Source organism: Monodelphis domestica, chromosome 5, assembly GCF_027887165.1.
Source record: "Monodelphis domestica isolate mMonDom1 chromosome 5, mMonDom1.pri, whole genome shotgun sequence".
NCBI classification, from domain to species: Eukaryota; Metazoa; Chordata; class Mammalia; order Didelphimorphia; family Didelphidae; genus Monodelphis; species Monodelphis domestica.
In genome coordinates, this window is record NC_077231.1 from 219,836,673 (window position 1) to 219,853,133 (window position 16,461).

Genomic DNA, 16,461 nt, shown 5'->3' on the forward strand with positions numbered 1-16,461 from the left:
AAGAATGTCAAACACGAGGAACATAAAAAAAATCTGTAAAGATGCAAAACAATAGATAATGAAGAAAGCAGTCAAGAAAGATCAATATTCATGGGCTATAACTACATAGAAAGAACATTCTTTGATGGATCTGTGATTTCACTAATGTGTCTACTGAAGCAAAGGGTAACCCCTTCATATCTTTTCATCAGCATAATTCTTATTCATGATTCCAGCAGTATTCTTTAGATCAGCCACCAAATATAGAACTCTTCATTTTTTTTTAATATCAAAGGTGACTGATGCCCAACCTCAGACTATGATATGGTCTCTCACTTTCACTGCATGACTGATTTTCTTCTTTTTCTAATCATGTTAACATTGATGTTTTTCATGGTACGACAAAAAGTTTGCAATAATCATATCTTTCCAGTTAGTTTCCTTGCAATTTCAATTATTCTAAGATCGTGGTATTTTGAGACTTGTAGTCACTCTATCTCTCTTTTTCTTTTTTTCTCTCTTCCTTAATATCTTCTGTCTATTGTAAAATAAGCTACCATAAATTCCATTGTGACTTTACTAATTCATTTTTGGGATTTAGTAATTAAATCACTGGAGACCAATTAAATATATTCAGGCCAAACATAAATTTAACAACCTGAAGTCAGGAGACCTAGTTTCAAATTCCACTTTAGACACTAGTGCTCTTTGCCCCAGTTTTATCATTTGTAGAATGGAGGTAATAATTGAATAATTTTTCACATAGAGTTGTTTTATAGAAATTACTTTGAAAAATTTTGCTTTTTATTGTGTCAATATTATTATGCATGGATAAAACTTTATTCAACCACTTAATAAACAATTAACTAGTGATAACCAAAAGGCCAAAGTCAAGACATTGGTATCCTAGGGAGCCCAGGAAGACATACCAGAGAGGCATAACCAAGAGGCCAAAGTCAAGATGTTGGTTTCCAAGGGAGCCTAGGAAGACATAGCAGAGAGGCAATGCTTCATGGTGGAAATTGCATGGGACTTAGGTCAGAATTAACAATGAACTTGGGCAAGTCACTTAAGTCTCAGTTTCTTCATCAATAATATGGGCATATGACAATACTAAAATTACTTAATTCTCAGGGCTATTAAAGGAGTATTGAGGACATGTAGGAATTATTCTGTGGCAAGACACCCATTCTAAGACCAATGCTGCCTAATATTCAAATACCAAAATGTATCATTTATCTCAAAGATGCTGGAATTCTCTTTAATAATGACAATTAAAGCCTATTCATTCCTATCCATCCTCTGACTTCATATTTTTGCCCTTACTTTTTCCTGGTTCCTTGAGCAATACACTGGATGACAGTGGACCACTTTGGCTTTCCATCAGCTTATATCAATTTGATTTAAGAAAAAATGAAGAATAGTAAGGATTAGGCAATTAAGGTTAAGTGACTTGTCCAGGGTCACACAGCTTGAAAAGGTCTAAGGCCAGATTTGAACCCAGATCTTCCCAACTCAAAGCCTGGCTCTTTATCCACAAAGCCATCTAGTTTCTCATATCTATAAGAATTATATATAAAAGGCATCAATTAGATGGCTCATTGGATTGAGAGCCAAGTTCAAATGTGGCCTCAGACACTTTCTAGCTAAGTGACCCCATTACCTAGTCCTAACTGCTCTTTTGCCTTAGAGCCAATTCTAAGACAGAAAATATGGGTTTGGGAGGGGAAAAGCCCAAAGAGCTTATCACACTATTCTACTCATTCTATTCCCATTCAAATGGATGTCAAAATTTTGGAAATAAGAATTGTTTTTTTTTCTCTCTCCAATTGGTTTTTCTTGTATGGGTGGACAAGCAAAATTCTTTGAATGGTTAAACATCTTTTCCAGGAGGCTCTGCAGTGTGCTGGGGCTTAAAGCAATCAATACAATTTCATCCACAAACAGGAGTGGGGATAGAAGTCCTTAGAAGTCCCAGACCATGAGGAGTCCGCTTTAGCTCTCCACCACTATAGCAAATCCCTTTGGAGAACATACATCTTTCTGTTTTATGCCTCACTGGATGTTTATTATAAGAGGGTCATTGAACAGGGTAAACTCTGGTGTATCAATGTGAAAGCCCCTTTAAAACTGTAATGCACTATACAATTACATGGGATTAATCAGGACAAAGGCCACTTAAGATTTAATCAGTGTAGGATTTGGAAAGTGCAATGGCAAAAAATACATAATGGGAACATGTGTTACAATATGACATTCTCATAATGGAAAATAGTTCTAATAGCAAAGGAAGAGAAGCAGGAGGTTTCAGTCCAAATAAAAGACAGAAAAGAGAGTATTTGACAGAAAGAAATCTATCAGTTTCAGTCTAAGGAGAGATGGATAGTAATCCAGATGCTCAGTCTAGGTCTTTAGATAGATTGCTTCCTCTGAGGGCAAAAAAGTTATTCATACAGGGCTCTATGTTACCTGAAAGAAATGTCCCTTATGACCATCTTTTTTTCCCATTATTTTTCTAATTTCATGCTCATCAAGACAAACTTCTGATAAATAGTTTGGATCCTCAGGGAAATACACTTAGGAAGGAGTGTCCTAAAGAGAACTAGTCCAAGTTCTTGGGCCATGTCTGGCTTCCATTTTAACGTCATTCGTGTTTACAAGTCAGTGTCTTTTGAAATTGATTAGCATCAGCCCAAGCACCCTTGGTGTAAGTGGTCAGTCAAATTTCTGAATCTGTACCATGGGACCAGACCATGCTGTGAAAAGAAGACTAAAAGTGAGGTGGCCTGGGTTCAAGAACCAGCTCATCTACAAACTAGAGAGGAAAACTTGGCCCAGGCACCCTTTCTGGACCCGAAGTCTTCTTATTTGTAAAATGAAGAGACTGGCCTAGTCTTTTCCAGTTTTCATCTTGAATGATAATTATTTGCGTTCAGAATGGAAGGTAATTGTCCAGAGATATGACTAATAAGGGAAGGTGTGACTGCAAAAATGTGGTTTTCAAGACTGTGAATTGCCCAAACTGTAAAGATAATTTTTAGCGTCTTGATTTTATATCAAAAATAAGTGGTTGCCATGGGAAAAATCCCCCAATGTGAAATACCCAGGTCAGCTGGGTTTTATGGAGATTTTTATTAATATAAATGAAGGAATTAAGGAAAGGGAAAGAGACAGAGTAAGAGGAAATAGTAGGAAAAGGCTAGGCCTTTCTCTTTAAGAGAGAAACTAAGTCAGTCTTTAATCACTCACCACAAGATCTTTCCATGCAAAACTCCAGTGTTCAGAGACCCAGCAGCCTCCTCTGATTCCTGACCTCCAACTTAGCTTCCAAACCTGAATTAAATGGAACTACCTTGAACTAGTTCAGACAGCTCATTTTAAAGAGAAATTTCTCTTGTGTCCCCTCCCCTAAATTCTCATGTCAAACAATCACAGTAGCTTTTCCTAGGACAGCCCATTCTCAGTTTTTAGTTCTCACCTTCTCTGGGTAGATTATATCTTCTGAGTACTTCACACCTCTTTGTTAAGCTTTCCCCTTGCAAGTTGCCTGACCCTTTATTGATCAATTTGACCTTTATAGGTACTTAGCACCCTTTTGTATTAGATCTAAAAATAGACCTAGCTTAAGGGCTTTGGCCTCACTATACATATGAGTTAAGTACTTTTTCATTGTTCAGTAAGGAGTTTACAACTTTATCTTCCCCTAAAGTATGCCCAAGTATGGGTGGAGTAATGTTAAATTCCCAATACATTCCTGATCCAGTACCTCCATTGTTTAAATGGGGAATAACCTGAACCATAACCTTAAGATAATGTTCCAAGGTAGAGTCTGAGAAAATTTAAGATTCACAAAGGAGGATAGTTGGGTAAAATGATCTGAATTCATGGCTAGGCACTGAATTTTATTCCATGTGCAAATTTTGAACCTAGTTCCCTTAGGCAAGTCAAAGTTAATACTGAATTTTAATCAACATTGAATTATTGAGATGAAAATTACTTTATCAAATCCAATGCTCTTATTTTGCAGGGAAGAAAATACTTGCCTCTCAGTTTGGTATATTTCTACTCTAACAATGTTTCCCCTTTCCCCCGAGAAATTTCATTTCTTCTCCTCATTTTCCTGCATTTGAACCTCTTGACTTTATGGCCTATGGCAGAGGAACTGTGATATATTACAAAGAGGTTATAGAGCTGCTTCCCCTGGACATTTTAAAGAACAAAGTAGATGTTGGGAAGAAACAGAGGCTGGTGGAAATCTGTCATTTGGGAGAGACCAAAGAGAAGATAGTAAGAGAAAAAGTTCTTAAAAATCTCAGCTATAAAATTTTTCCATCTCTTTTTTCCTCAGAACATAAGCAGTAGGGATTTAGTCCAGACAGAAGATATTCCTTACTAATTTTCACAGATTATTCATATAATTTTCTCAAGTAAAAGAAAGATAATATTGGAGTTTGACTTTCGGAAAGGAAAAGAGGTGGGAGAATGAGGGTCAATGGCATACATACATAGATAAACTGAGTGACAAATATAACCATTTGTCTATGCTTCTGTTTTTTTTTAAATAAAGCACATTAGTAGTAACCAGCATAGAATAGATAAGAAGTTCTTATTGTTTAAATAATAGTTCATTTAAAAAACCATGGAACTTGTTTCTTTCAAACTAGCCTGAACTGGATTATATGGGAAGACTTCATGAAGACAGTCCATTGAAGTCAATTTGTCTGTGAAATATAGTCTTTCAGAACAATACAGTGTGGTAACAATAGTCATAGGACCAAAGATCAAATTTTGCTTCTGATCATTCCTACCTGTATGACCTTGGAAAAGTCATTTGATAGCCTGTGCCTCAGTTTTCTTTTCTTAAAAGGAAGAGTTTAATTAGATGGTTTCTGGGATTCATTCCAACTCTGGAACTGTAAGTATGTAAGAAAAGTAAAATACAAATATCATACATACATACTAGTTGGGTGACCCTGGGTAAGTCATTTAATCTCTGCCTTAATTCACTACAGAAGGAAATAGTAAACCACTATAGTATCTTTGCCAAGAAAACCCCATTCTTCCCAATACAATTGAGATTGTTCCTTTCTCCCCAGTCAAACTGGAGAGCACATATATTATAACAAAGATTTTAAGTTTCAAACACCAAGAGGGCATAAATTGACTCTCTTCCCCTTACTATTTACTCAGAGAAGCTAAGTCCCAAATAGGAATTTCCCTTTGAATATCAATCCCAAAGAGGTTAGTAGTTGGGACCAAGTGGCTTGCAAGGGAGTTGTTTGGCATCTAACTCTCCTTAAGTTCTCTAATACCAAGGTTATTCAGCCTCTACCTCCCCTATGGGGCAAGGCTTACCCTGAGAGTAAGAAAGGAGGTGGTATGTATACAGTGGTAAATTATTGTCACCACCTCCCTGAATATCCTGAAATCCTTCTGGAGGTACCAGTAATCCTGGGGAGCAACCCATCACCCCAACCTCCCTGAGACCAAGACCAAATATATCTTGTCACAAATTATCCACCAATTGCCAGCTATGGGGCCAACAGCTGCTACATCATTAATGCACACTGACTGTACCTATTTCCTTAAACCCTTTTCTCTTCCTATACTCGCTATTTCTACTGAAGACACCATTTTCTTGAGGATTTCAGCTTTGCCACCTTGGCATTATGCTGACATCCTCACTCTTCCTTAACTTGTATATCAAAGCATTTGACACAACGTTTAATTTCTCCCTTCCAGTAACTCTTGGATCCCACTTCTCTCTACCCAGCCAATGCTAATGGCTTCCTATTGTCCCTAGGATAACCTATAAATGTTTGTTTTTAGGTTTAAAATTTCTATTCAGTATACAGTCTGGACCCACATGAACTCATGTCTGAGTTTTCATGACCCATTGGAGTTATCTTGGTATAGATATTGGAATAGTTTGCCATTTCCTTTGCCAGTTCACTTTATAGATGAGGAAACCGAGGCGAAAAGCATTAAGGGGCTTGCCCAGAGTCACAAAGCTAGTGTCTGACGCTGGATTTGAACTCAGGAAGATGAGTTTTCCTGATTTCAGTCTAGACCCTGTGTCTACCCTGCACCACTTAGCTACAAAATGCAAAATAGCTCTAGTCATAGTCCAAAACCTGATTGATAGCATGTGGTAGATCTCATCACCTTTCTAGACAGGTCCAGTTTAATGTTTTATACCAGTGTATGCCCGGACTTCTGTAAAATATTTAATATGGATGAAAAAGTGGTTGTCTGTATTCTCAAATCCAAAAGAAGTAAGAAAAGAGACAGGGAAGCAAAGAGACCTTTCCTCCCCGAATATAACCACATTAACAGCAAAATTTTAAGACATACAGAATCGACTTTCACTATTTAAATAGAGGAGAGCTAATCAGCTTTCACCCATTTCTTTCTCCCCAAAGGTTTGACTTTGTTGGCAAAGAAGAGAGGAATGATGGGTTAGGAGATGACTCTGGCAGAGGGCCAAGACATGGTCTAACTGTCCATACCTCTGCATCTCTGACAGAGTGGGTTCAGCACACTACATGGTTATTTAGTAAATCCAATTGTTGTTTACATTACCAAAGATACCAAAGCCAACAAAGCTTTTGAAGAGACTGTGTAAAGGTCTTAATCTTAGTCAAGGATATACTGTGATACTTTCTTTGTGGCAAGGAGCCAGGTGTTGCATTTTGAGGGGCATAGCACCATTTTTAGAGTGATAAGGGACAGGTGACCTGTTCTTAATTAGAGGGTCAAATGGAGCAGTTCTCTGAATATTGCCTGAATATCCATTTGCTGGAAACAGAAACATTTTTTTCTTGACAAGTTGACTGGACTGGGGCCAGCTGTATTTTTCTGGGGACACAGCAGGAGCTCATCTCATGTCAGTGCTTAGAAAACCCCTCATCTTGAGTTCTACTAAGGGCTGCTCTTTTTGTCTAAGAGGTTAGGAAAGTTGACATACTGCTAAAGTATTGGGAAGAACTACTATTTCACATTACTTTATAATTTTTTAAAATGGGAAGATTAGGGCAAATTCAGCGTGAGAACACACAGACCACATTCAAGCCATTTTTCAGGATTCTCTTTCTCATCCCCCTCCCTCATCAAGTCCAATGTCATGGTATCCCCAGCAATAGGGACCATAGCATATATTATTTTGTATTTATAGAATTCTTTTTCATTTCAGATACTTAATCTCATTCCATCCTCTTAACAACCCTCTGAGATAAGGAGAAGTGTTTGGTTCAAAGGAGATTTGCATTCAAATCCTGACTCCTTATCTGTAGGACCTTTGGAAAAATCCCTCCACTTCTCTAGAGCTCAGTTTCTTCAAACAGAAAATGAAAGAGTTAGACTCAATTGTCTTGAAGATCCTTTGCAGACCTTAGATTTCTGGTTCTATCCCCATTTCATAGATGTGGCTACAGGTCTAGAGCCCTTAAATGATTTGCTCAAGAGTAGAAGTAAGCAAGAACTTGACTCTAACTCAGGTTTTCCATGTTCAATTCCATTTCTCATCTTACATCCTGCCTCCAACCCACCTCCCATGCAGCTCTGCATTTTGTATCTTCCTACAACCCTCATGCAGAAGACCTTGGAAATGGGTGCCTTAAAGAAATGAGACGGGATTCCAAATTTCCTAGTCTTTCCGGCCAATCTCAATGTGTACAGCAATACTTCACTCTTAAATTAGTTAAGAAGTTTTTGCATACAATCTAATGTCCTTGATGTAGTAATTGATTCATTAAAGGTGTTTTCACCTGATAAGGTGATAATGGAGGTTTCAATCAGCTAACTTAAAAACAGAAGAGGAGGGGGAGGAAGATATGTCTGAGGAGGTCACAAACTTTATCCTATTACTCATTCCTTTCCAAACTTGTAGTGCAAAAGTATAAAGCTTTAGAGAGAGGTCTATAGAACACAAAGGACACACACATCTCTGGCCCACAGCTGGTTAAGTAAAGCCAGATCTTACTTTCACTTAGCTTGGGGATCCACATTGCCTTTCTCCAGCTCCTTTTTTATTTAGGGAAAGCATCATAATCCTCCAGAGTAAGTTGTAAATACAATGAGCAGAAGGGTACTCAGGTTTTTGTTGGTTGTTGTCTGGTGATTTTACAGGGTGAGGGAAAAAATGAGTTCTAAATTATTCAGGCTCTTAATAAATTACACAGGGGAACTACAACCGCAATGAGAGAGGGTGCTCATGAATAAGAAAAACTCCTTAAATTCTCTCCACTCCTGCTCTCCATACACACAACTCCATTATTTCTCCCCAGACAAAATTTTTAAAGGAATAAAAAATTAAAAATAGCAGTTCCAGATTTTGTCAACTAGAGACATTGAACATTATTAGATCAGGTGATTGAATAAAGTCTAGAGAGAATTGGGGAAGTAGAAAACAAACATTCACAGGTAAGGTACATGGAAGATGGGGAGGAGGCTCCCAGGAAGAGCCCAGGAACTGAGGCTATATATGAAGCTAAGTAATGAGTGGCATGGCTTTGGGCAAATTGCTGCATACATTTCCTCCTTTGTGAACTGAACATATATATGTATATACACACACATGTCTATCTACACATGTGCAGCTATCTGAAGTGGCTGTTAGGATGCCAGTGAGAAATCCAAATCCTCCGGGCTTTGAAAGTCACAGGATCCTTCTCTGGTTGAAGGAAGAAGAAATTAGGGGCTAAACTACTGCCCTAGGAAATGGATCTTCTGAAGATTAAATTAACTTCCCTGCCCATATTTTAGATTTAATCACCAAAAGTGTAAATATCCCATTTAATCATTAAGTGTGAAATAGTGAGTGATGAATCAGAATCAAAATGACTGCTCCCTGGGCCTTTCTAAGCAAAGCATCAACTGTAATTGGTAAACATGAAAGTGGAGGAAGGCACAGGAAGTGATGCAAAAGAAAGTGTCTTTAAAAGGGAGTTACAACTTCCTGTGGGAAGATCTTCAGAGAGTTCTTGAGTTGTTTGTACTTGGGACTTCTAACTTTGGCTTCTGAAGTTCTGAGTTGCCTGAGGCTGGTTGAATCTGCTGACTGGACCTGAGAATCCTGTACTTGGTGAGACTGTTCTTAACATCTCCCTTTGAACTGGCACATAGTGAGTGAAAGAGGAGAGACATATCCTCTTGAGAGAGTATCCCTGCATCCCCAGGTCCTCGGCTATAAGGACCAAGGCCTCTCCAGCTAGGACTAAACTCCTCTGCCTGTTTTTGAGCCAGGGGTCAGAGCAAAAAAAATTAGTGCTTATGCTATATAGTTTACCCTATCCTCTCTCTCATTTTCGTACTTTCACTCTTGCTATATTTTATAAATAAATTGCTAAATAAGTCCCTTTGGAATTTCATAAGATTCCTGGCAACCCTATTCTTTATTAATCCAGTCCAACATTTTAAACTAAGCCCTTTCCCCCCTTACAATCTCTGATTCTCAATTTCCTAATCTCTCCAATAATACTCCATTGTATCCAATGGTTTTCACTTGTAAATTATTTAAGAATTTTTTGCATTCTATCTAATACCTTTGATGTATTAATAGATTCATTAAAGATGTGCTTACCTGATAAGGTGTCAGGAAGTTATCATCTTGTTAGTTATTTCAACTGGAGTAGACTAATTAATTCAATTAAGGAGTTTGTAATTATTGGGGAAGGGTCACGTAATACTTCTCTGCCACATGTAAAGTTAGCTGTTATTAAAAGGATTTGTCAACAGTAGGACAACCACCAACTTGGTACTAGCTCCTACCCCCAAACTGTTACATGGCTATAGTGAGTGAAATTGAAGGAATCGTAGATCACCTCTTTGGGGTTTGAAGGGACTTGAAGTCAAATAGGTCAATTCATTTTGCAAATGAGGAAAATGAGACTTGAGAAGACTGAGACTTCATTAAAGTCACACATGTATAATACGATAGTTCAGTAATTTTGGGGGCCTAGCATTGGTACCCAACCACTGTTCCTATGGAAAAATGCTAAGTGAAAAAATATTTTGATTTTTGGAACAAGAAGGGAACCAAATAAATGGTAAGCTAATGACCACAATTTTGTATATTCTTCCAAACATTGTATGGGGGTCATAAGGCTAAGAAAATTGGTGTGTAAAGGCATAATTCAGTTCAGATAAACAGTCATTCTGTATGGAGTTGGGTGATGATGATGGTAGGTAAGGTAGTTTTCTCTACTTCCTCTATTATATGCAATTCCCTTCAATCCCACTAAAGCTTTCCCTTTGTAATAATAACAATGTTTAGTGATGATAATAATAATGTGATCACTACCACGATATAAATAAAATTTTAAGTTTTATAGAGGCTTTCCCTGCAATAACCCTATGAATTAGAGTAAGAAAAGCTCATAAAAATGGATTGCCTTTTTAAGGATAGAAGAAGGCTTTGTCCATCATAATCCTATGTATTAGGCACTATTTTATGGATGAGAAAACTGAGGCAGAGAGAAGTTGTCATTAGCTCAGAGTCTATTAGTAATGCTAGGACCAATTATTACTCCTATTTGGAAGATATAAAAACTTAAGGATCAAGAAAATTTAGGTAACTTCCTATAGTCACCAAGATGTTAAATGTAAGATTTGGGAAATGAGCCCAGGAGTCCTGATCCTAGGACTTTAATAATAATATAATTAAATCATCATCTTAATTTATATAGCTCTTTACAACTTACAAATTCCATTGTTCACAGTCTCTTCTCATATCTTTTCTACATTCCTGCCTTCCTGTTAAGCACTTTAAAACACACATCGCCAATAGGTAACCAACCTGCCCTAAAGTTCATCATGGGTTGCTTCACTCTCAGCTCACCCAAGGTGGCTCCCTGGCTAGTATCCTAATAACTGAGAAAGGAGATAGCAGTTAAGAAAAGTTTAAGAAGCTTTGAAGAGCAAACAAAAACATCCAGGATATGGACTAGTTAGTGGAAGGCTGTGTCAGTGTTACAGAAGGGCACTGAGGAAAATTTTTTTGAGTTGTGTTCATCTTTTAGGGTTTTCTGTGACCCAATTACTTGCTTTCCAAAAGAGGGGAGAAAGGAATTTTAGGCTGGCTGGTAAGGCTGGTAGCTAGGTGGTACATGGATAAAGTGCTGGACCTGAAGGCAGAATAACATTTTCCTGAATTTAAATCTGGCCTCAGACACTTGCTAGTTGTGTGACCCTCCACAAGTTTGCCTCAGTTTCCTCATATGAAAAGGAGAGGGAAAAGGAAACAACAAACCACTCCAGTATCTTTGTCAAGGAAACCTCTAACAGTGTCATGACTATTGGGCACAACTGGACAAAGGATTGAACAGCAATAACAGGAACCCAGGAATAGAAAGAGAAACCCTGGCCAAAAGGTGTGCTTCCTGGCACTTTGATCTGAGTCTCTGAGCAGGAGTTCCCACTGAACTGTCCAATATGGAGAGGAACATGAAGCTCAGCACATCCAGCATATGTATGCTCCCATTGTGAGTTAACAAAGAGAAGGCTATAAGTAGGGGCTTGCTTACCAATTACCTAACATCTGAGAGTATAAAGGACCCTTTGAATTGGATACACTGCCTATAATATAGAGTGAAAAAGCTCTAGTTGTTCATTCACCCACTCAATTAAAAAAAAAGTCAATGTTAAAGCTGCTTTTTTTTTTTGTAATCATGAATAGCTCTATTTTCTGAAAAGGATGTGCTTATATCTCATTTTTAAAAATAGCAGTTTATAGGTGTGAATTGAGGTGGGAGAGCCATTCAACCTTCTATCCCATTATGTGCCTGTATAAATATTGAAATTGAGATTTAACTGAAAATCAGCTACTCAAGGAAAAGGAGGTATAATTACAGAGATAAACTGAATTTTTTTTTAAAAAAAAGAAATATAGATTTACTATCTTGCCTCCCCTCCCACTGAAGCTAATTTATGGTGGATAAAGAGACTAAAGAGAGCTTAAGGAACAATAGACTGCTAACACAAATTATAGGGAAAAGCACTCCCTCAAGGATCAGCTCCAGTCAAGGGAGGGAACTTAATAGAGAGGGAAGATACTTTAGTGGCAAGAGATCATACTTTAGTACTATAAAAGATCTGGATTTCCTTGTCCACCTTTACAAGTCCAAATCCCTTAATGCCTTAGGAGATGTCTTTAGGACTTGCTATAGCTCCCCAAAACTCATTATATTGAGACTTGCCTCCTGGTTATCAGCTTCTCCTTCCAATTGTAGGATGGCATTCCATATACTGGACAAGTCATTTGTTTCCTCATCTGTACAATGAGCTAGAGAAGGAAATGGCAACTGACTGAAGTCTTTGCCAAGAAGACCCCAAATGGAGTCACAAAGAGTTGGCCATGACTGAAAAATGATGGACCAAAAATCAATCTTAAAGTCTAAATCATAAGTAAAAGTATTGTGAGATTAGCTCAGTGCTTCGTACGGAGTGGTTCTATTAGTAATATAATCATAATAGCAATAGAAGTAACATCAGTCCCCATTTATATGGCACTAAATTGTTTTCAAAGCACTTTCATAGACATAATCTCAGGCAAGCCTGACAATAGTATGTGACAGTTGAGTCAATAAATTTTGCTGGGGGAAAAACAGAAATTTTAGTTCTACAGCTGCTTTCATGCAAGAGATAACCTTCTGCTGAAGGACTGGCAGCCTAATTTGTTATCATTTACCATGAAAAGGAGCCTCCTGACCTCTCTGGACATTGAACTCCAAAACTGATGTGTAAAAACAAGACACTAATCACAGGGAAGCTTCTTATTCCCATCTTCAGCTTTTCTTCTCCATCTCTGCTCTTGATCTTATTCCTGGGAGTAAAGCCTGGGAGTAAACCCATGGTGTGGTGAATAAATTCTACTAGGGCTCTAGGGTGCCATTTAGTACACTTGAGGGATAATTTACTTAATGCCACCTCAGTGCCCTGAAAGAATGAATTCACTTCCCCCAAGTGTGCATTTTATTTCCACAGAGGTGCTTAATCACTGTCCAACCAATTAGGCCAATCATCAGGAATAAACCCAAGCATAGCTGCCTAGACATGGCAAAGGCCATATGAATACAGACTCCATTTGTGGTGTCACCCTTTTCAATATCGGAGCATAAGAAAGTTTGCTACCCAGGCAAATTATTGAGTTTATTTCTCTCATTTTGCAAGTAAGGAAACTAAGTCCCAAAGACATTAATTATCCACCAGCAAATGAATGTAGATCTTGTAATCTGAACCCAAGTCTTCAGAATCTCAATCCAGCAGGATTTCTACCAGATTCTGTTATTTTGAAGAAAATTTAAACTTCTAATGAGGCAGAGAAAATCCCTCATTCCTAGTCTATTTGGGATTTCTCCAGAAAGAGCAGTAATATGGTGAACCTACAGACAATTTGGGGGGAAATTGTATTCCTCAGGATCTGAAGAAAAGTATCAGGGAACCTTCTGTGCAGCCAAAAGAATCAGAATTTAGATATTTACTACATAAAAAAAATAACTATTCCTTGTGGCTTCTCTAAAATAGGAAGATTGGGTCTTTTAATTTCTCATTGTTTGAGGTTCAGTGTGGCCTAGATGAAGCAGATTAAATGTTAGACAACCTTCTTTAAGCCAAAGTTCATATCCATGGATCTCTGATGTTTTTACAAAGAGAAGGGAAGTTGGCTCAAGTGAATTCAAACAGAGAGATTTGCCCAGGGTCACCCAACTTGTAAATATCTAAAGCAGGATTTGAATCTTCCTGATCCAAAGTTTTTGGTCTCTGTCTATCATCTCACCTCAATGTAACCATTTGTGGCCATTTTTTTTTTTGCTTTGAACATATATATTCTGCCTTTAAATTTAATGATCTTTCCTATAAACAAAAAATCTTCTAATGAAATGCATTGTCCCATCTATTAAAGGAAGCTTGGATCCTTAGGCTTATGGAAAAACAATTATCAATTAATCAATCGATGTTTACTACACACCTATGCAAGACACTATGTTAAATAGTAGGGATACAAAAGGAGGTAAAAGACATGTTTCTGCCCCCCACCCTGGAATTACAATATAATCAGGGAGAGAGAGAGCAGGCAACAAATATATAGAAAGCAAGCTATAAGCTGAATAAGTAGGAAATAATTAACAGAGGGAAGAGAATTAAGAGTAGAATTAAGAAAGCCTTCCTGTAAAAGACTGGAGTTAAGGAAAGCCAAGGAGGTTCTATATTTGGATTGGAGGAAGGAGAGCTTTCTAGGCATAGAGGCAGGTAGAAAAATGCTCAAAACCAAAATTCAGTGTTTTGTTTGTGGAACAGGCAGAAATCCAGTGCAGCCAGAATAGAGAATACATGCCAGTGATGAAAGGGTAAGAGGAATGGAAAGGTAGGAGAGGGCCATGTTACAAGCACCTTGGCTGCCAAACAGGGCATTTTGTATTTAAAGAAGACAGAACTCCTCCAGGAACTAAGAAACTCTTCATTTAAGTAGAGTTCTGTTAGTTTCCAATAAGTGTCATCACGTACTAGATGGTAAAGCTGCTTGGGGAATAATAAGATTGATGGGAGTAGAAAAAGGCCAAATGAAGAAAGCCTTGAATTCCAGGTTGAGAAATCTGGATTTGATCTGATAGGCAATAAGCAGACCTTAGAGATTTTTATGAAAGAGAGTGGCAGGATGAATAGAATTTAAAGATTTATCTGGTAATTTTATATAGTTCAGATTGGAAGAGAAGACTAGAATAAGGAAGACTAAGGCAAAAATGCAGTATCCCAGAGAGGAAGTGATGCTCTTCTTTATTAATGTTATTGTAGTGAGAAAAGAGGGCAGCCAGGTGGTGCAGTGGAAAGAGACTCAGACTTGATGTCAGGAAGACAACTCTGTGAGTTCAAATCTCGCCTCAGACACTTTCTAGCTATGTGACCCTGGGCAAGTCTCTTAACCCTGTTTGACTAGGTTTCCTCATCCATAAAAAGAGGTGGAGAAAGAAGTAGCAAATTACTCCAATATTTTTGCCAAGAAAACCCTAAGTGGGTTTTCTAAACTCACTTGAAAAGACTGAATAATATTCTACTAAACCCCCTGGGTTTTGGGAGATTTGTGCAAAATGGCAGACTGGAGGAAGAGGCTCAGCCTACAGACCATGAAAAATATCAAAACTTTATTGACTATGGCTTTATTAACACCATGTATTAAGAAACAAAGTTAATAAAGAAAAAAGTCTTAAAGGATTGTTCTACGTTTCTTGTAGGTGGTCTCTAAAATGGGTAAATGCTAATTGCAATGTAGATGTTGGCCTAAATAAATGGGGATATCTATGCTTTAGGAGATAAAGTTTATTCTCACACTTGAAACCTTTACAGTTTACAAGGCACTTTATATACATTCTCCCATTCAAAAATGGCCCTGGGAGGTAGTCTCATTAGTCTCATTTTCCTCTAAGAGGTGATATGACTTGCTCAGGATAACATGGTGGAGTCAGAGCTTGGTTGTAGATCTCCTGGTGCTAAAAATCAGTCATTTCTGCTATACTTTGTTGTCATTCTTATAAATCATATATTATACCTTAGTGGATTTTAATTTGTAAATGTGATTATAAAGGGTCTTCTAAAAGTTTTAATGTAGTCATACTTATTAATGCTTTTAGACCATTCTGTACTTAAAAAAATTTTTTTTTAATTAAACTATTCAATTTAACTAAAGCACATCCTTCTACTTACATCTCATCAAATTATCCAGAACTCCCAACTGTCTCAATAAAATAATGATATATTAAATTATATACAGATATATGTGAGACTGAGCTCATAGCACCTCCTTAGAATTGATTGTTAAATTTTTAGTAAGAATACATCAAATGCTATAAACCAGAGCTTTGCTTATTGTTTCGCTGTTCTATGTTTAAGAAAGTAATGGGAAAAAATGTTCATAGAGATTAAGCTTAAGTGTGTTAAGTTGCTGAATATACCTTCTGGACACTGCAGTGATGTGGACAGTTTTCCTAATTGCAGAAGCTAAAAAAAAGAGGCAGCCTTCTTTATTAAATACCAAGAAAGTATTCACAGAAAATCAAGAAAGGATGAAAAACTCAATAAAATTATTTTTTTTCTCCATCAGGCCAATACTATTTAAAGATAAAATACATAAAAATCTGTAGGTCAAAAATATTGATCAAAGCCAGGAAGACAATTCTTCCAACATCCCAAAGTTAGGAGGAGAATCAGATCTAGAACTGTTGAGTTCCCAAGAAGGTTGTATCTATTGCTCCTTTTTGATGGGTCCAGTCTGATAAGCGATTAGTTTAATTTGAGCAGATTTATGTTATCTTTTTGATTCATTTCCTAAGCCCACTGAAATAATGCTTTAAAAATTCATTTCCATCTTTTTTTTGGGATGTTCCTATATTCCCTAGGATTCTAAACTCTTTCAGGTCATGGCTCCCTTTCTCTAATATTACTTTTAGATCCTCATAGGATGAAAAAAAGTGAGTACTAACAACATTCAGT

The 16,461-nt window shown here is 37.3% G+C and overlaps 1 protein-coding gene across 4 annotated transcripts in view; it reads right to left on the reverse strand.

Moving 5' to 3' along the window:
• The window catches only part of TPK1 (thiamin pyrophosphokinase 1), a 437,448-nt gene that overhangs the window by 34,545 nt on the left and 386,442 nt on the right, over window positions 1–16,461 (reverse strand). The window contains exon 9 of one of the 4 annotated variants that reach the window (XM_056799836.1): window positions 3,245–3,312. The exons of the other annotated variants lie outside the window; for them this stretch is intronic. Coding sequence (XP_056655814.1) covers window positions 3,260–3,312 — 53 coding nt within the window. The 3' untranslated portion in view covers window positions 3,245–3,259. Of the gene's footprint in view, window positions 1–3,244; window positions 3,313–16,461 lie in introns of those variants that run through there. 4 annotated transcript variants of the gene reach the window in all.